At 38.1% G+C, this 21,737-nt stretch overlaps 1 protein-coding gene and 1 long non-coding RNA gene across 2 annotated transcripts; one reads left to right on the top strand and one right to left on the bottom strand.

The window, feature by feature from the left end:
- The first annotated feature begins 848 nt into the window (after positions 1-848).
- On the top strand, positions 849-1,386 carry LOC116300657 (uncharacterized). The gene is made up of 2 exons (XR_004197643.2): positions 849-991; positions 1,135-1,386. It is a non-coding gene; the product is annotated as an uncharacterized LOC116300657 (long non-coding RNA).
- LOC148905097 (nuclear valosin-containing protein-like) lies at positions 1,074-17,890 on the bottom strand. Its single transcript, XM_089024159.1, has 23 exons — positions 17,817-17,890; positions 17,158-17,207; positions 16,755-16,851; positions 16,042-16,153; positions 15,234-15,360; positions 14,605-14,759; positions 13,925-14,066; positions 13,246-13,445; positions 12,639-12,740; positions 12,427-12,544; positions 11,831-11,972; positions 10,862-10,999; positions 10,280-10,434; positions 10,055-10,134; positions 9,817-9,939; positions 9,040-9,144; positions 8,825-8,887; positions 8,179-8,301; positions 6,646-6,745; positions 4,999-5,105; positions 4,617-4,693; positions 3,600-3,789; positions 1,074-1,403 (listed from the first exon to the last, which is right to left on the bottom strand). The coding sequence occupies exons 1-23, from the start codon at positions 17,843-17,845 to the stop codon at positions 1,356-1,358; spliced, it is 2,583 nt and encodes an 860-aa protein (XP_088880285.1). The 5' UTR covers positions 17,846-17,890; the 3' UTR covers positions 1,074-1,355.
- Between the last annotated feature and the right edge of the window lie 3,847 nt (positions 17,891-21,737).

Genomic DNA, 21,737 nt, shown 5'->3' with positions numbered 1-21,737 from the left:
GGAGGGAATTCTAGAAAAATATATAAATCAGAATTTGTTCCGAGTTCAGAATCACAGGACGATTGTAATACGTCAGTCCTTTTTTGCGCTAATGGTATTCACAACCAGCACTCTTTTAGAGTTCAATGCCAAACCATCATTATTACTTAGTTTACTTTTCTTGGACTAAAATCAGGCAATGCATATAGGTCCCTCCCTCGACTTGAAAATAAGGCTGCATGAAAAATTCGTTAATGATTATGCGCATGATATAGCAAGCAGCTACATTTACATGCAAAAAATAATCTCCCTGGATTAAGTCTGTTCCACTAAGTTTATATTTAGATTAAAAATATGATAAAAATGGAAGGATCTTTTGTTTTTCGGTGCTGTCATACGCATACTCTTTGGCGCATTTTTCAGACATGGACACTGGTTTACACAGCTATGAATAACAAAGAGCTCTTGAACGTGATTCTTAAACCATGAAAACAAATAGTGACTAATAGTTGTTATCACACAACCAGAACGTTCATTACACAAAAGACAAATATACAAGAGAACATTTAATGAATGTTCTGGTTGATTAAAAATACAATACAGTAAAAATGGAAGAATCTTGTTTTTCTGTCTTGAGTGTAAATGCAGGAAGCAAAAAAGAACCTCTGACCCATGAATGCACTCACGTAGTCAAAATAACTTGCGGCTTTTATCATCAAATTTGAATCAATCATTCGAAAGAAGAAATGGCTGGCCGTAAAAATCGTACCCTGGTCCCAGAGGCTCGACGATTTTTCTCAAAATATACGTGGCCGGGAGAAAAATCGTCGAGCCTCTGGGACCAGGGTATAAAAATCGTTATTTAAAAAAAAAATTGTATTTTCTCTAAAAAGGTGGAGGGAAACGATGAAACATGAAAAAGAAAGAATGCTGAAAGAAAGGAAAGGAAATGCAAGGAAGTAAAGGAAAGCAGAAGGGAAATAAATTGGAGTTTAATGCCAATGACTCAAAGGTTAGCCTCCAATATTCTAATGTTCTTCAGTCGTCATTAAACGTGACCGGAATGATAACAATAAATAATGAAAGCAAAAGGCTAGAGAAGAGACGCTTTATTTGAATATCAGTTATTTTTCTGTTGTATTTTTCTCTGCCAAGAATCGCCAACGAGGGAGACTATGCTAGCAGGGAAGTAATACGATTTCTTTCCAATTCAAAACGTTTTGTCTCAGTTGTCTCTGAGTAAAAACATATTCAATATACAAGTGTTTCTTTCTCTTTTTCTTTTTACTGATAAATTATGCTTTTGTGAATTTATAAAGTATTCCTTTTTTTCTTCCTGTGGCTTTTATTCAAGATGATACGTTGTTTTGGTCTGGTCAAAGTTTGGCCGCAGACGTCTTGATTTGGTGATATGCGACGTGGTCCTAAAGAAAAACATCTTGAATCAATATATGATATTTCAAAATTAAAATGATTCAATAGACTGATAGAGAGAGTTATCAAGACAAAAAAATGCATGTTAAAGAATTTTGAATAAATACCCATCAATGTAGAATTCTAACATATTATTCTACTGTAGACCCTAAAGGTTGAATTTTTGAAAAGGGGCCAAACCATGGTCATAACATGTTCAAAACATGGTACAATGTATCACGTAGCATTTTTCTTTCATTGTTCTTTATTTTGCAAACAATTCCCTTTTTTAGTAAAAATATCCGAATTATGTTCAGCAGGCCAAGTAAAATTCTTTTTCACTTTTTGGGGGTATTTTTTAAAATAAATATTTCTAATGTCTTAGATACATCATCCAAAAATGCGGAAAATAATTTCGAGGTTATCAACAATCTGTCAGTACGCAGTAGCATATTTTGTCAGTCTGCGAGCCCGCTTCTTTGTCTTTCACTGGCAGCGCGCCATGGTCATGGCCACTATCGAGCAAAAACAACCACTCAGACCGTCATTTTACTTGTTTTTGTTTTTCTTCCTCGTTCTGGTGGTCTATTAAGAACGTTGATCTTTCACTGGCAGCGCGCCATGGTCATGGCCACTATCGAGCAAAAACAACCACTCAGACCGTCATTTTACTTGTTTTTGTCTCCCTTCCTCGTTCTGGTGGTCTATTAAGAAAGTCGTTCTATCTATCGCAAGGACCCGCAACATTTGTCATATTTACTTCACTAGAGTGCATTCAGTCAAACTGTTGAATAGTGACGTCACCTAAATTAGATAAGTTAGTTACTATTTTAGCTGACCTCACACATGTACCTGACCTGAAACTACATGTACGAGTAAACAGCTACTGAGATCAGGGGGAGAAACGATGATACAAATGAATGTCTATTCACTCATTCTCTGGTAAAACAACCGTCCGGATTAGCATGACCGTTATTTGGCGCGCTTTTACTATTTTAGGTGACGTCAACTCAATAATTATCTAAGTTAGATATATTTATCAAACTATTCAACAGTTTGACTGAATGCACTCTATTTATTAGCGACTATGAAGCTCATAGACTTTGGATCATACGCATAACAACCATTACGTAAGAAGCGGCAAATATAAACGGATCGGGATACCTATGGTTTAGTTTCGCACGTGCTGCTATGCTGAGTATCTAAATAGTGGAATCTCTGTGGCTTCAGCTTGGGTATTTTTTAATAGACTCGATTGGCACCAAGCCTTATTTCTTCAATTGTGGTTGATTTGATCGGGTCATCCGGCAACTCCTTTTTCGAAACATCTAATGCGCTAGGGCGCCCTTAAAGGCTTTATTCCAAAGGAACAACTTTTTTCGATGAGTGAAATGAGATTACCGTCCAATGATGCCAAGTAACCAGATTCATTTTTCGTCCAAGGCCAACGAACCACCCTTTAAGTGGATGGAACATGGGATATCTCGCTTGCTTCTCCCCCTTCTGCCTTCCAATAAGTCCAAGCCCACCCTCCGGCAAAAAAAAACCAGCTTTTTTCAACGCACTCGTTATGATAGAAATGTGGTGCATAATTAACCATGTTAGGGATGCGAACAAGTGAATATTCACTAAAAGCGATTACGTTCAGCTCCTATAGAGGCTTTGCACCATCACGTGATGGCAGCCATGACAGGAGGCAGAATCTATTGAATCTGGTCTAATCTGCTTTGCCCAAGAAAGAATTCAGTTTCCCAGGGAAAAAACGACTATTGTTGTGCCTCCTGTCATGGCTTCCATCACATGTTGGTGCAATTAAGGCCTCTATAAAGAACTAGGCTTTGTTGAACCAAGTACTAGCGCGGCGTCAATAAACTTGCTGATGACTATTAATCAGGTCATTATCAAATGCAAACTGTAGATTTAGACTATTAGTCTAAACTTATACTGATAGTCTATCACAAATCCTGCGCTCTGATTGGCTGAGCTACTAATAGTGTATTAGTGTTAGACCTCTATTAGCGAAAAGAGTCGGTTTTGAAAACCAAATCAATGGCAGTTTTCAACCTAATTAAAAAAAAATTGTATCCATTTTTTCGACCCGGAGATTAGAATTAACGACTTGCCGACCATTCGAGCTTCGGCTCTAATCGTTAATTAGACTATTACAGCCACTATCCACTTGAGTCAATATTCTGATTGTCACATACCTTGTTTGATACTGATGGCTTAACCTTGTCGAACGCAATGTCGAAATGTCTGTTTCCTACTCCAATCCCATCAAGATCAACACGCGTGGCAGGGCCGTTCGTCTGCTTGTCATGTAACGAGGATATGCTAATGCATTCACGTAGAGCAGCCATTGATGCTTCTCGTACAAGCGCAGCTAAATCAGCTCCACTGCAATCATAAATGGGAAGGGTGAGATGGAAAAATATGCCGGAAAAATGGTCCAGAAGGGGAGGGGGGGAGGGGGGCTAATTCCTTTTACCAGCCCCCATTGTGACCAAATCCCATAGTCCCAAAGGCTATGTTTTTTGTCCTTTTGTTTGAGAATCCCATTCCCAGTGCATAAACTCCCATTTTCCCAGCCCAGAGAAGGCGAATCCCAGCTCCCATGTTACCCCTTCTGGACCCTCCTGGAAGAGTGGGTGTGTTATTGCGTATGCGAAGGCTGCCTCGTGCTCTCCTCTCTCTGACACATTGTATTTTGCATTTTGAAGAATTACAGAACTTTTTTCTGCATTGGATAATCTAATTCAATCACATCGGAGGTTGCGAGAAGACGAGAAATGCGCAGGAAAACTGAATGAGCCCAAACTAGGCAACCTTTCTCAACGCCCTGTTGTCACTGTGTATTATTTCAAATATTTTAGTAACGCGTACAAAGAATCTATTGAAATTTCAATTTGTCGTTAAAGATTTACCAAGTATTCAAAAACTATTTTGATGGGATTAAGAGTCATGAGAGATGAGGCGGTAAGCCGTGTGGGATGGGCTCGGAAATTATATAAGAACATGCGTCATAGGTAAATTACGAGCCTTGAATGAAACGACTGAAGAAGAGGACCAATGGGCCTTTCACAACTTCAAGTCGCTTAAAAAATTAGTCATGGAGGTTACCCTAGGCAACTTCCAGTCAGTGCCCGGCACAAGCAACCGAATTAATACCCTAGAGCAAAAACCCGAACAAATTACTACTTTGACGAAGAGAAATCTGTACTTACGAATATCCATTGCATCGTTCACTGAAACCAATCTTCTCAATATCCACCTCTGGTAACAGAACTGGCTTGGTACCTCCCTGCAAAACAACAAAAATAAATTTTATCACGATATCGTCTAAGTGCTACTAGACCTTTCAGTGTCGTCACGCAACGCTTTCTCACCCGAGTAGCGGCGCTGCTCACACAAACAGTGATTTTGATTCTAAATTTTTCGTTTTGAAACCTGAAGTCGTTTATCTAAACTTGACGTAGCAGACAGACGTAACTTTGAACAACAAATTCTGACATGAAGAAAATGCAAGAAAAATCTTTCTACTAAACTGATATTCGTTTTGGAAACTGAAGTCGTTTATCTTTGACTGACGTCTCATAACATCGTTACCTTGGTGATGGTCATCAAAATGTCTTTCCTGTCTTCACTGCTTGGTAACCCAACATACAACACTTTATCCAAGCGGCCGGGTCTCATGACAGCGGGATCAATAATATCTGTTATTAATAGCATTAATATTATCCATTAGTCATTAATATATTTTTTTAGATCTCAAAATTGTCTTTATTTTAAGACGAAGCAAATTGTTTCACATAAATTATAACATTTTTAAATATACAAACGACGGAAGAAAAAAAAAAAAAGAATATAGCGAAAAACTAGAATAAAAGGAATGAACAAGATAAAATACACGCGCGAATAAATGAATGGATAGTGAAGAAGAGAGTTAGTACATTTATTTGTTTCTAGTTAAGCATGTCATTCATTCTGGGAATGTGTACACTTTTATCCAACCGAATCAATGTGAAAAGCATTCTCATTTTGCGATTTACTTTTAACACTCTCATCAATTGTATTTTTTCTAGAACAGGAGAGTTCGAGATGGTTTTGAGTCAGCAGAAACGAATGAGTTCACAGAGTCGCATGTATGCGTAACTAAATGCGTCAGTGATCGTCACTGATTGTGCGTCAGTGATCGTAATTGATTGCGCCAGTGATTTACAGTCAATGAGTCAGTCAGTCAACATGAATAGCTTTATAACAACTGATTGATCAATTGTCAGTACTTATGAACATCATTTTTTAATTTCCTAGCTACAGTAGACCCCTTCACAGTTCCCTGCGCCACGTTGAAAAGCAGCCGTGCCTTTGCATCGAAGCGAGACGAACGGTGGGCTTAGAACGTTAGAGACCTTTTTTTAACACTTTGGACAATCATCACGTCTCTATCACTGCAAGCTTAACGTTCGTCTCGCTTACATGCGAAGATACGGCTACCTTTCAAAATGGCAGAGGTAGCTGTGAAGGGAATTATTATCGGTATTCTCGGTATTTGAAAAGACAGTAAACTTATAATTTTTTAAAGCAAAAACAACAACAACAACAACAACAACAAAAAAAACAAAAAAAAAAACGAGTCGATAAAAGGTAGCAATATCTTTGTTACTTTTCTTGCAAATTCTAAAATAAATTAAAGAAATAATTTCGTGAGTGAATGCATGAATAAGTAAATGAATAATTGAGTAAAAAGAAAACATTGAACATTGCACACGATGCTTACGGCGAGGCCCAAGCTTAGTTAAAAAAAAACTTCACGCAAAGATCGCAAGAATGTCATACAGACTAAGTCACGTTTCCATCAGTGAGTCTCATAGCGATCGCGTTTTCCAATGATTCGCAACGACGGTCTTTGCAACGTTGCGCAGGAAGCTGACGTCATGTTAATGGAATTTGGAACAAATAGCCGAGACACAGAGCATGAAAGGATGAGTGGAACTGCAAAGAGAGTGCACTCAAGGCCTTAGGAGAGGTACAATATATACATATATACATATATACAACATGGTGAGGGATGGGTGTGGGGTGGGGTAGGAGAGCAGGAAACAGCGGGTACGAGGTTGGAAGGGTAAAGAAAGTGCACTTAAGGCTTTATGCGAGGTACAATATGTGTCATATAATATATGAGGGATAGGTGTGGGGTGGGGTAGGGGTGCAAGGAAGAGGGGATACGGGGTTGGAAGGGTAATATTCTCTCACCTGGTCTGTTTGTGGCAGCCATGATAAAGACTTGTTTTCTGGCTTCTAATCCGTCCATTTCAGTAAGGAGTTGATTCACCACGCGAACACTTACACCTGACTAAAAGAACAAGATAAAACACATTCAGTATAGCATATGACTTAAATAGGTGGAATGTGTGAGCGTGACAATGATACAGCAACAACGACAACGATGACAACAACGGCAACTACGTTTTGTTTTCTCTTCTAAAGCATGTCCCATAAGGTCATATTGAAACTCTTATTGAATGAGGGTATTGGTACAGCCTCGCTAAGCAGTTAGGAGTACAATGTGTGAAAAAGTAATAATGAAAACAAACAAACAAATGAACGAACGACACTCAAGACACATTATTTTAAATCATTTATTCGTGCCGTTTAGTTGATAGGATCTATTGCAATTAGGGGAAAACTGTAGTAAATTCCTAGCCTCTCTTATTTTATCTCTTATTATTCAGCGATACATTTTGTAGTCTCTTTTCTTTAACCCACTAGCTATTGATAGCCTAAGAGTTGCTATAAGTTTATATCAGTGTTTTAAATAAATAAATAAAAATTTTGCAATGTTTTTAAAATCATGTTTTTTCAGAATATTTATGTATTCTATGTATTAGGATAGCGTTAAATTTTAAAACATTTTTGAGTCTTAAATGTTTGTAAAGCGCTGTTGAACTAAAGGAATTAGCGCTATATAAAATATGATCTATTATTATTAATATTACTAAGTTAAATAAAATGAAAAATAAAAATAAAATAATTGTTACCAATAGCCATGTATTGTTAATTTATCACTTTTTAGATAGTTTGTTTTATAATCTAGTTTCTCAGATTCCATGTTTTTATACAATTTACAGTTCGTTTACATACTACATATATGTCAATAGAGTTATCATAATTGTAGATATCTATATTTCTTTTTTCGCTTTTTATTAACACTTACGATTGTAAAGCGCATTTGATCATTTTGCTATGGAAAACCGCGTTATAGAAACTATTAAATTATTATTATTATTATTATTATTATCATTATTATTATTATACAGCTTCTCATTAATCCCATATAGGTAACTGTCCAATTATTTTCTTAATTGGACAGGTCTTGTTGATATGGGATTAATTAGGCAGCTATATAATCAATAGGTAGTGGGATTTCATGCTCTCCAATCAAGAAATAATTAGACTCGAAAAATTCCTTTGACTGCCAAATTGGACTCGGCCTACGGCCTCATCCAATTTTGTCAGTCCTCAGAATTTTCCTCGTCCAATTATTTCTTAATTGGACAGCATGGAGTCCTATTACATATACTTATTATTATTATTACTATTATTATTATTATTACGAAGCAACAAAGGAAGGAACGAAGGAAGGAACGAACAACAGACACACGAGAAAACAGAATGACAGGCAGACAGGCAGCACATTCATTATGTGGCCAGGAAAAGCAAAGCTTTACACTTAGTCTTTGAAATGGAAGAATAGAAAAAAAAATGATGAACAGGTTTCAGAATTACCTCGGAACTGCCACTTCTTCTTGGGCATAACGCATCAAGTTCATCAAAGAATATGACACAAGGAGATGAATTCCTGGCTCTTTGAAATACTTGCCTTACTGCACGTTCACTCTCACCCACATACTAGAAACGAAATCAATTAATAACGTAATGTAGCTATAGAATTAACATTACCAAAATAAATGTGGTTCTTCTGGCAATATGAAAGAATCATAAAACACCAGAGTGGAGCACATTTCTTAGCTAGAAAATTATGGAATGGGTTCCAAACGGAATGCTGTACACTCAAATGGCTTTTCAAAATACTCTACTCCAACACTGGAATGAAAAAGACGCACGCTGCAACGCTGCAATCAATTAATCACTCAAATGGCTTCCAAAAAGCATCCATGATGAAGCCAAGAAATAGTATCCCAGTAGAATGGACACTGAAATGGCTTCCCAACGTGAAATAAGAAAGTTGCACGCTAAAGTACAAAGATGCTTTCCAAGAGAAGCATGCGAGTAAACAATCAAATGGCTTCCAAAGAGCATCCTACAGCATAACATTGGCATCCCAGTAGAGCATAACAGTGAAACGGCTTCCTGATACGCGCTGTAAACCGAACTAAACCGCATCTGTACACACAACTGACACAAGGCTTACCATGTTAAGAAGTTCTGGACCTTTAACGGAAATAAAATTAATTCCTGATTCATTTGCAATCGCCTGGAAATGAACATTTAGATATAAGAAATATGGCTTGTTTTACCCATAGTAATTTTGTTATCAAAATCAAGAGAGCTTTATGTAAATCCCTCCTTCTCCTATTTTCCAAAGGGGAGGGGGACGCAGTGGCATATGCATAGATACTAACTTACCTTTGCAAGGAGGGTTTTGCCACATCCGGGGGGTCCTGCCAGCAGGATTCCAGGGGGGTGCGATAAACCTAAAGAAGCAAACTCGTCTGGGTGTTGGACTGGTGCCTAGTTAGAAAGATAACTGTATTGATACAACATTCTTTTATTCATTAAAAGAATGGCCAAAAATGTTTTGGGAATAAATTTCTGTTTGTGTAGAGAGGTTCGTGTTGGCTAAGCTGAAGATAGACGAGTAACTGATTATGAAAATTAGACTAACAAGCAGCTTTACCATCGATATTATCTTAACGAATTATTATTATCTTCACCTTCACTATACATCATCCATCATCTTCACCACTGTTATGATCACCATACAGCATCATCATCATCATTCATTATTATTATCAACACACAACATTATCATCATCATACAGTATCATCATCATCATCCACCATCACCATAATCATCCATTATTATTAACACACATCATCATCATCATATTAGTACCATCATCATCAATTATCATCATCATCTTCTTCACTGCCATCAATTCCAAAAAACTATAATGACATTTAAAAATGACTTTGAACACAAAAGAACAGTATATCAAGGGTGGATCAAGGGTGGATCCAGGGGGTGGGGCAAAGGGGGGCTGACCCCCTTCAGCAGAAAAAATCAAAACAAAACTGTTTTGTGTGTGTGTTGACAGAAGAAACTCAATTAGCCCCCCCCCCCCCCCCCCTCCCCTCCTAAAATTTTGGCTGGATCCACCCTTGTATATAAATATAAAATACCAGTATAGCCATGGATAATTCCTCTCTAACATCTTTCAGTGCTCCAATGTCATTCCATGTGACATCTGGTATAGTAGCAAATCCTTCTCTTTTAGCTGATGGCTGCACAACAGTCAAAGCTTCCTACCAACACAACCAGTACCTTTTAGTAAGACTTTCAAAATATTTGAAATCAGCTCCTGAGCCTATATACCAATTTGGAAACGAATCATTTGACATCATCCAACAAGAAACTTACTTTGAAATCATCAAAGGTAATTGACAAAGATGAAAGCTGTTCGTCAGTTAGTGGAGGCTGGTCCTTTAACCATTGCATTACTGGAAAGGAAAATGAAGAACATAAGATAAACAGAAACTAGATAAAACAAAGCAAAAATCAAAGCAAAAACAACCTCTAGTCAGGATACACCCATATCTGGATTAAATAAGAAAAAATGGAAATGCAATTCATTTTGCAGCTTACCATTTATGTTAACTGCCTCAGAACGTTCTGTTTTTTCTTGATTTGTCTCAGTTTTATTTTCATCTTCCTTCATTTTGTCATCACTCCCTTGGATTTCCCTCCTGGTTCCCTCTGTGGCTTCAAGTGCAGGGTGATTTTGAAGACTTTTGAAGACTCTGCATGTGTTTAAAAGACATTGAAAATTACAAGCATGACATTTTATTCCAGTTGCCAAGGAAATGTAACTTTAATAAATTATCAGTGCAGCAGTCAGTCATTGTTCAGCTCTCTCACCATCATTTATCATCATTATTTTGTCTAAAACCAGGAAACAAAAAACCGCAATACCACAACATGTGTGGTATATATTTGTTGCTCTCTCCCTAAGTTGCTGCGAAGGTTTTTTCTGCGGGTTCTCTGGTTTTCCTCCCTCCGTAAAAATCAACATGTGAGGTGAATGTTGTGTGTTGTAAATAATGAATGTAGTGGTAGTGCAGAGCAAACTTACAGTAAAGGAAGAGCACCTTAAAGGGAGTGATGGTTGTAAAATATATAATTATAATTTATAACAATAATATGTATATGAGATGATAATTATCCTACCTGTTGACAGCAATCATAGATGCTTCTCTGGTCAAGGCCATAAGATCAGCACCCACAAAACCAGGAGTCAAACGAGCCAGCATGGCAAAGCTGAACTCATCACTTAACTTGAGCTGTTTACATAACACCTTTAGAACCCTGAAGAATGATCAAAGCAAGTTGATATAGTTATCTTTACCATAGCTAATAATTAGTTTGGTTGTAATGAGACTTAAGGTTACGGTAAACAATAAGTTTATCAACAGTATACTTTCAACATAACAAAATTATCCTACCCATATCCTACTGACAACCTACCCATGCCAGTAGCAAGGGCAGATCCAGCCAAAATTTTAGGGGGGGGCTAATTTTGTTTAGGGGGGGCTAATTGAGTTTCTTCCGTCAACACAATGGAAAACAAAGGAAAAAACATCTAATTCTTTAGTTTTTGTTTTTTTCTGCTGATGGGGGGTTTCAACCCCTCTTTGCCCCCCTGGATCCGCCCTTGAAAAGACTAGCTTAGAATCCCAAATTACCGATGTGTTCCTTGATTACAGACTCATTTACACAGGGTTAGCCTCGATTTTGTGCAGAATATTCACAAATACCAATGGCAAAGTAAAGAATGCACAACGTCAACTAATATATAAACACTTTGAAATTCAATGAACCTTGACTGCAACACGTGAATAAACACACAAAATCGAGGCTAACCCTTTGTAAATGAGTCTGTAATCAAGGAACGTAGCTGAAAGAGCAGGGGCACCACAGCAGCGTTTGCTAATATTTTCTGCAATGATGATGATGATGATAATGGAGATGATAATGATAAAGATGATGATGATAATGATGATGATGATAATGATGATGATAATGATAAAGATGACGATGATGATGGTGATCAAGATGATTACCCTTAGAACCATTGTCAATCACACATGTATGATCTAAGTTATCACATCCCCCGTCAACTTCCTGGATCCACCTTACCTTTCTCTAGCTTTTTCATCTGGGATACCCATACTAATCTCTCTGTCAAATCTTCCAGCCCTTCTGAGTGCAGGATCAAGGGAATCAGGTCTGTTGGTTGCACCGATCACAAGTACCTGGGCTGTGCTATTATTATTGAGGTCTAAATAAAGACAATAAAATAATAATAATAAAATATTTGCAAAAATTATAAACACAATATAGCTCTAAGTTAATTTTAATAAACTGTGAGAGAATTTGAAAGTATCTTTGAAATCACAATCCTATCTTTCATACAACTACATGTATGTCTTCCTTTTCTCCCTTTTTAATTATTTTTCTCATTCATTCATTCATTCATTTACTTCCTTCCTTCCTTTCTTTCTTTTTCCTTTCTTTCGTTATTCCTTCGTTTTTTCTTTCATTCTTTTTTTCTACATTTAGCCTTTGTCGATGTATTTATTCAAAAAATCTCCTAGCTTGTTTTAAAATAGTTATATTCAGCTTCTCAACAACTAACATAGTTCATTTTGAAGGACAATCTGAGAACTAACAAATTTTCCTGAAATTAGTTAATTGGAGTCAGTAATAAAGTATCCTCCAACCCAAATACTCACCATCCATGCATGTAAGCAACTGGGAAACAATCCTTCTCTCCATGTCTTTAGATGCTGTTTCTCTTTTGGGAGTGATGGCATCTATCTCATCAATGAACATGACACAAGGTGCTTGAGTCTGAAAAGCAAGTAGGAAAGGAATAAATTTCATGGCTGGCTTTTGTAAATAATTGCTATGTCAAGGCATAAGAGTGTCATATTTTTTATCTTACCACAGCACTGTTAAACAGTTCTCTAACTTTCTCTTCTGATTCTCCTGACACTCCAGATACAATCTCTGTTGCTGCCAGCTTTAAAAATGGGAGTTCGAGCTCCTAAATATATCAAAGAAGAGATATAGCGATCAAATTAATTCAGCCAGTTACAGCCCAATAGTAATTATTAGTCCAAGTTTAAAATAGATGTCCAGTTTAATATGTCAAACTAAGAAAGCAGTGAGAGCAGTAGTCTCTCACCAATGCGACCCGGGTTTGAGTCCTGCTGGTCTCTGCCTCGTATGTGGATAGTTTTTTTTTTGTTGGTTCTCTCCTATGCTTCGAGTGTTTTTCTCCAGGTTCTCCGGCTTTCCTCCCTACACAAAAATCAACTTCTAAATTCCAATTCAATCTTTGGGCTTTCACCTAGTTTGGAGCCTAGCTCTGTTGTGATTGGCCTATGCTGTCATACAAAAGCTATAGCTTAATAGACGTTGGCCAATCAGACTTTATTGTTCCCATGGTTGCACATGAAAACTATTAGAGTATATGATAAATGTTTTTAACATATGCTTCAAAGATGACATTTAATTCTCAGTCTGGGGATCCAGCCACAGGTACTTACCCCAGCAATAGCATGAGCCAGAAGAGTCTTGCCACATCCAGGAGGTCCATGCAGAAGAAACCCTCTGGGAGGAGTGATACCAAGAGTGGAAAATACTTCAGGGTGACACATATGGATAAGCATTTTACATACTTGCTCTATTGTCTCCTCACAGCCACCTACGTCGGAGAACTTCACTGACGACTGAGTTGGTGTAAAGCCTAAAGAAAAATGATTCCAAGACACTGGCAGTCAGTGTATAATCATTGTTATCTAAGCCATTTAATTTATCAGAACTTTTTTAAAAGAAACAAGAACAAAAAAGAAACTATAAAGCTTTTAGAAGGAGCAGATGTAGCTTTGTTTGTGTGCTGCCTTCAGAGCTAGAGGTTCACGGTTTGATCCTAGGGATCTCCATATCTGATTCAACTTCTCTCAAATCCATATAGCTTCAGCTTTGAATACTCTCAAAACAGAGTAAGGTTTTTTTTTTAAAGCACACTATTGGCTTTCTGGGATCCCAGCTCCACATAGCTGAAGGAACTACCAACATACATGTAGTAGTGTAGTTAATATACTTTTACCTTTTTTTTAGAAAAACGTACTTGTAAGAAGTTGAAATGGTATCTCATATCATCCTAAATATCTTACTCAAGAAACTTCTAGTTATTCTTTTCGTTTGTAAGAAGTTTGTTTGTACCTTTGGGTTTATCTTCATTAATTTCATTTTCATTGTTGCTGTTTTCTGCTCTACTCCTTCGTCTCTTCTTAGAAGGTCTTGAAGAAACTTCTTCCTTGTCTGATATATCTGTTTTTCTTTTGTTTTGTGAGTTTGGAGTATTCTGAGAAAACAAGACTAGATTATTCGTAAAACAATGGTTTTAATTATCTTAAGACATGGTAATATTTGACAAGAAAGGAAAGGACATTAAAGAAACTTTTGCAAGAAGAGCTGTGATTACATCAGTTATGGTGAAGAACTGCACATCTCTATGTGACTACCCAAATGAGAAAAATTTTGGCTGTCAGTTTATGATTTGCATATACTGTGTCAATACTTCAGTTTCAAGTTCTCTGTTGCTCGGGGTTGGCCTGGATTTTGTGCAGAATATAATTTCATAATGGAATTTCATAGTGTTTGTATTGTTGAAGTTGTGCATTCTTTACTTTACAGCTGTACCATGTTATTTGTGAATATTCTCAAATGAGGGAACAGCAATGATTTCAAACTCGAAAAAGGCCTCCACTCCATGGAATGAGATTTGGGACTAATGATATCACCAACCCCTCCCCTCCTGGATGGGATGGATGGAATGTCATTCAAGACAATCTGTAACAACCAGTAATAAAAACAATTAAGTGACTTGTAACATTTCTTACTGGTTTATTAATGACTGATGAGTCTTGATCTCTTGATATATCTATAGGTTTATCACCAGGTTGCTGGTTTGATGTACTCTCTTCCATTGTTGATGGTACTGATGATGATTTAATTGCTTGTGGTGTGCTTGAAGGTAGGTTGGTATCAATGACAACTACAACAAATGAAAATAACATCATTAATTTATAATTCAAAAGACAATTGAAATCACATCCAAGTCATATTGGTTAGAGTTACCATTCTTTGTACTGATATAAATAATTTTAAGCACATATATATTTCTTATGTAGAAATTGTAAAGCGCTTAAAGAATATTTATATAGGCACTATATAAATACTTTTATTATTGTTATTCTTGATTTTATTTTGGGAAGCACATGCAGGTGGCATAGCTTTGAAAGTGTTCCCCTCAAGTTTCACCAATGTGACCTGGGTTTGATTCTGGGACTCTGTGTCATTCAGCGTATGTGAGTAGAAATTCCTAGTTTGTTCTTTCCTGTGCTTCGAAACTTTTTCTCTGGGTTCTCCAGTTTTCCTCCCTTCAAGGGCCACAGGTTTGTTAGTCAGTGGCTATTTAGTGCTACCCTCATAAAACCAGGGCGAATTTAAATTTTCTATTTACCCCTACCTATCGGTGTACTAATGTTACCAGTGGGATCATTTTCTGTTTGGTTGTTGTCCTCGGCTTCAGATGAAGGTCTTGATGTTGACAGCCTGTACATGGATTGCATTGATTGGTTCATCAAGTTGCTACCCTGAAGAAAAAACCCAAAGCAATAAAATATTACTAAATGTGCTAGTGGTTCCTTCAGTAACCTGGCTATACATCATGCCCATAGTGAGATCCAATTGTTTACCAAGGTAAACAAGCGGTGAAGGCAGAATAACGTCACAAGGGGATTTGAGGGCATGTACCCCTGGAAATTTTGAAATTGAGACCCTCGGAAATGCGATTTCCAGAGTTTTGATAGTCTCCTACGCAATGCTGTTAGGGTCATCTCTACCATATCAAACATTGAGTGTCATATTTCCCAGTGTCTGTTGTCTGCGAGGCAGGCCCACGATTTAGCATCGTCCCCATATCCTTTCTCGACTTTCCAAAGTTTTTCTTATTTTACCTGTCTTTCTTTTTCTTTTCTTTTCTTCTTCAAAAATGTTCATGTCAAATTCATTAAAACGACAGCCTTTGTGTTTGCCACTTTTCCACACAATCCAAATATGGAATTGATCATACCATATATGGAGTGAGCTTTCTCTACTCCAACTTCCACACTAACATATAGAGTAAAGCTTGATATGTAGCGCCTGTTTAGGAGACTAGAGTTTTGAGGGATATTTGTGACATTTTACAAAGGCAACTGCCTCGCTTGCCTCAGTGGCTATGGCTCTGTGCATGCAATTGGTCTGAAGGCTTCTGCATACGATCATGTATTTACCTGTGTTTCAATCAATGGTTCCTCTAGAAGGGATAATTCACTGTCGCTTGTGTCACTGCCTTCTTTATCCTCAACACTCACGTTTTCCTTTCTTCTATCATCCACCAGTGGTCTGTCAAAAAATCATACTTTATTTTTGTGCAGGAAGAAAAATTGGAAGAGCATCAATCATATTAAATCTTAATAAAACAACTGTTATAAAGCGCTTTATGAAAGCATGCAAGCACACTTTCAGTTGCATCATTCCATCTAAAAAACCAATTATTGTAATTTGTTTTATAAAAAAAATAACCTGCCTGCTATGCCGTGTGCAGTTATGCATTGTAAAGCACTTGGGGATTGTCACAACACTCGAGAAGTGTCGAGAAGCACTGAGCTGCTATGCATCGTACTTCTTCTAACACTTCTCTTGTGTTCTGTCAACCCCCGTGTGCTTTATAACTCACACAGCACATGCACAAGTTTTCTATTTCTTCAATAATAAAGGTTGATTAGTGATGTTGCAGTACCCCTTGCCACTCATTTCAAGGGTCCTAGTCATTAGAAATTCCTCGTCATTAGAAATTGCTGGGTCTCTCCCTTGATTCAAGGGTTCTTTCTGGACTAGTTTTCCTCCTTCGATGAAACCCAACATTCTCAATTCCAAAATCAGTCTAACATGTGTTATTGTGTTCATAGCAACAAAGTGTAATTTTATTACATGTCAAGCTTACATAAAACTGAAGTCCTTAGATTTTTCTTGAAGGAACTTCTCTTCTAGTCTTTGAAGATGTTTTTCTTCATTATCTTGGTCATTTAATACCTTAAACGCTGAGAAGGGATTCAAAGTACTTATGTTAAGTCATCATTAAAATAATAAAGTGCAGTGGGTTTAATATACATTGATCACAGAAACTGTCAATATTATAGACCTCTTTACCTTGGGTGCAATAAGGGGTTTTTCCATTTCAGACCATGTGTCATTCTTTTAAGAATAAGATTGTTTGAATTGTATCCATATTCATTTGGCTTTTCATGTGCAACTGTTAAACAATGAAAGGATACTCTAGGGAATGACATGTGGTCTGAAATGGGAAAACATTATTCATGAGTCAAAAAGGTGTTTTGTCATTATACCTTTTTGGACTGAAAACCTAAATGAATTTCTTTTCTTTCTGCTGTAGTCACTAAAAAATGTCCATGGTAAAAAAAAAAAGAAAAGAATTATTTTATATATATGCATGTATATAACCTACTTGGCAGAGGTTACCTCCTCTTTCCCTTCTTCACCATAAATTTAAATTATGTATTTAAATATTAACTTTACAACTTAATAAACAAATACCTAATTGAGTGCACAGTCAATAAAACAAAAGTCCTATGTAAAGACTAGCCAAACTAAGAAAGGAGAAAGGAAAAACATCTGCCATGCAGGGGAATATACCCATACACTAGGCTGGTTGAAGTTGGCCAGTCCACAAGGCACCTTAGGTCAATTTGCTTGCCAAGCATCAAGCTCAACTATTGCCCTTGTGTCAAGTGTATCCTTTTTTATAAACTTATTTCGGATTGAACATTAAATGTGGTCAAGAGTAAACAAAGTTAACTGGGAGGTAATAAGGTCAACCATGCTTTTAAGGCCCTCGTTGCGAATGCACGTATAACACAAGTGGCATGGTCAGCTGCAAGGTTTGATCTGCCAGTGCTCTTGCTCGCTCAGCCGTTGAAAGATTTTGCTGTGAAAGATGGTGTTTGATAAACAAATAAATATCCATGCTAATCCTAGCGTAACCAACCTGTATCTAGATTGTAAATGTGACGTCATTTCTTCTATATCAGGTGTGTATCCTTTCCTAAACTGGCTCAAATACTTTTTAAAAAATGCAAAAAAAGAAAAAACTGAATTCAACTGCATTGATAAATGAATGTAATAGGAATGGGACTAATGAAAAGTCAGTAAAGGCACAATTACACTGAGCAATTTTCTCTGTAACTTGTCTTGCAACAGCGTTGCGACACAAGTTGCAAGAGCGTCTACACTGTGCAATGGAGACGCAATTGTTGCCAGGAGTAGAAACAAATTCTAATTTTCGCAAGGACTGCTGAAACTTGTTTCACAACATTTTTCAAATTTTGCTGTAGGTTACAGGTGGCAATGCTCCATACAACTTGTATTGCAGAGAAATTTGCTTAGTGCAATCGCGCCTTAAGGCTCCCCTATTTCCCTCCCCCCCATGTGGCTGAATGTTTGTGCATGTATGTCGTAAACTATTCTTTGATTGCAAGTTACATCATCACAACAATGCTGGTGCCATTTAACAAATGATTTCTTATTAGCATCCATTGCTAATGGCACCAAAATGGCTGCCATGTTTTTGTCATTTGACGCTCATTTGACATGTTGGTGGTATTTAACAAAAGATTTCTCATTTGCTTCCTTAATGTTATACCACCAACATGGCCGCAATGTCTTTGTCATTTGACTCTTTTGGGATATATTATTTTGAATTCAAGCATCTATTCAGCTGGTATCTATTCAGCTGGTATCTATTCAGCTGGTATCTATTCAGCTGGTATCTATTCAGCTGATATAATTCATAAGAAACCAAAAATATGACAGGTACACTTTTAACGCATGGACTTTAATCCCGTTAAAAATGATTGCTTAAAGTTCCGTGGCCTCCATATTTTTAGTTATATATTTTTTTATATTAGCATGTTTTGTTTTTCACTGTACTGCTTTTCTAGATGTTCTACTTTGTAATTATCCCAAGTGACAACGAAATATATTTGCAAGGCGTTAGGTAGGTGAGTTTAATATAGATAAGTGGCCAGCGATAGATACTACCTCTGCGAGCGTGGACAACCAAGACGAATAAAGGGGCGCAAGCGAAGCCCGCCGGGGGCGGGGGCGCACTGGGCGGCGGGCCCGGGCGGGGCGGGGGGGGGGGGTTGGGGGCCGGTTCTCCCGGCGGCAGGCGCCGGCCTGCGTGCCGGGCGCTCCTGCCCGGATCGGTTGGGCGGCTGGGGGCCGGTCGGCAATACTCACTCTCTCCGTTACACCTCTCTTAAGCCCGTTTGTCAAACCTAATCCTCCCCAACCCTCCCACCCCCCCCTCTTCCCCCCCCTTTAGCCCCTACTTCCCCCCCCCCCTCTCCCCCCTTCCCCCCCCCCCCCCTTTTCCCCCCACTACCCCCCATGGTGGCCCCTCCCGATACCTTTCTACCCCAACTTTCCCCCCCAACCCCTCCTCTCCTCCAGCCCCCCCTCGAGACCTTCCCCTTCACTCCCCTCCACCTTCCTGTACTTCTTCTTCATTTTAACTCCTAACCCCCCATCCCCTTTCTCCCTATCTCCTCCCCCCCTAATCCCCCTCTCCCCCCCCCACCTCCTCTCCACCTTCTTAAATCTTCCTACCCCCCCCCCCCCCAACCACCCGCTCCCCCCTCCCACCCCCACCTTCTTCTCGATAAGCAGAACTTAGATCCTCGTCCCCCCGCACCCCCCTTCTGTTCTGCTTCCCCTTTTTCTTTCCTCCTCTTCAACTTTAACCCCCTTACCCCCTCCCCACCTCCTACACCTTACGTCCAGCTCCTGCTTGCCCTCCTCCCAACTTCTCTCTTCCCCCCCTTTTTTTTCCACCCCCCCTCCCACCCTTCACACTCCCTTGACCCCCTTTTCCGCCCTCAGGACCTTTTATTGCTCCAGCCCCTAAAATTCCAGGTAACAGGCGTTAATCCATGCTGAGGCACCTCTAGGGTGAACCTCGACGATGTATTATTGACGACGTCTCAAAGGTATTGCAGGTTACTACAATCCTCCTCGGGCGTAACACCGTTTTATCGTGTCTTGCACTTTAAACCACTCTTTGTAAGTAAGATAAACTATTATTTAGACTATAATTGTTTTTCAATTTGGCTGTATTCCGACCACACTTCGTCACGCCATCTTGTTTTGCACGTTGTGGCCAAGGAGCCTGGGACTAAATAGGGACACACACAGGCAACAACACAATTATACTCAGCCGTAAAGAAAGCCAAAACATGCTAAAGGAATAAAATGGATCCTGTATTGAAAAAATTATGAGCCCTAAACGCTTGGGAAATAGAAGAAAAACAAGGACCTCTTAAATCAGAGGAAATGGGATATGATTGACAGACAACTTTCTTAACAGGCTACCAGGAAATTGATCAATTGATTATATCTTTATTATACATTTACACATTATATAATTAAAAATAAAATTATGTTTTCAGTAAGTTCTTGTCAGTAATAACTTTTCATTTGGCAGGAAATGTTGCCAGCTTTGGACATAGTTTGAGTTGCATTTTTATTGTTCTGAATACTGTTTCCATTGGATACGCCCTTTATTATTGCAATCTCTTTGCAGGAAACACATATCCGTTGGGTTCATTGCGAGTCTGCAAACACAAAAATAAAATGGATGACAAATTACATGTAAAATGTTCATAAAATGGTTAGTTAAAAAAAAACCATTTATGTATTTGAAGAATTATTAATTTATTTGAATACTTTAAGAATCTTAAATGGTGTCTGCCAGGGCTTGCGAACAGGACCAGACCCATTGGACTCACAGTGGTGCAAGAAAATGTGTAAGCAGCCCATATGCAACCATAAGGGGAGTAGCCAAGTCTCAATTATAAGGGCAATGTACCATTTCCACAAATCCACAGGGAATGCAACCTGAATTAATTAATGTTGGTGCAAAAAGCAAAAAGTTTTTGGTTTGGCACATGTCCCTGTGCCCCCTCCCTACCAATAGTGCCACCATTCTAACCCACCCGTCTACAAAGGTATTTTACATGTTTGCAGGTGCTAGTGCAGGAGACAGGAGAACAGTTTTCCAGCACAAAAGATTTGATAAAGGAACTTGTTTACCAGTTTTTGTTTTTGTCGGACTCGTACGATAGATGGAAGGGATGGAGAAAAGAAAACAAGACCTGACTCCAGTCAAAATATGCAACAGATGCTCGACCATCAAATGATGTCAGCGAACACGTTTAGCAAATAGCCAGTAGATATAAAAGTGTTGGAAAATTCTCATGTGTTTACAATATATGCTTGCTTCACACCATTGCTCATCATCCTTCTGCTGAATTCAAGGATTATCACAAGCATTAGGCTGTAAAAATCACCACAGTTAAACCCCGAGAATTTGACTCCATAAGTACAAGAAATTAAAAAGCCAATTCCTTTCTGACATTGTCTCTTAAATCTGTATACAATGTCTACTGCAGAACTGAATGGACATTGTCTGGGGAAAAAGAAAATATTTCAGAAAAAGGTATTAAAAATTTAATCTAAAAAAAATTTATATGTTCACAAGTCCATCATGCATCATCATGATTTCACATTTTCATCAATACATACACAGGACGATCTAGTTCATAGCTAGTGGATCTTCAAAGCAAAGGAAAACAAACCCAATTACGTTAGTTATGGAAAATCTATAATATCTCCAGTTCTGGTAATTCAGGTGTGTCGTCTAAGATCCATTAATCCTTGCCACATATCATGGTCCGCCGATAAAAAACTTCGATGGTTAGTTCCTATAGTACTTCCCCAACCCCCATACCAACATCTTCGGACCCACATGACCAAAAGAACTTAGCAAACAATAGATTGTCTTACATTACATAAACTTAAATTATAAGGAGATATCATATATCAAAGTAACGTAACTAAAGGCTCATAT

Source organism: Actinia tenebrosa, unplaced genomic scaffold, assembly GCF_029948245.1.
Source record: "Actinia tenebrosa isolate PJP-AT-01 unplaced genomic scaffold, QUT_ActTen_1.0 PGA_scaffold8__29_contigs__length_14323225, whole genome shotgun sequence".
Lineage (NCBI taxonomy): Eukaryota > Metazoa > Cnidaria > Anthozoa > Actiniaria > Actiniidae > Actinia > Actinia tenebrosa.
Note: the sequence above shows the minus strand (reverse complement) of the source record. Positions and strands in the feature narration are given on the sequence as shown.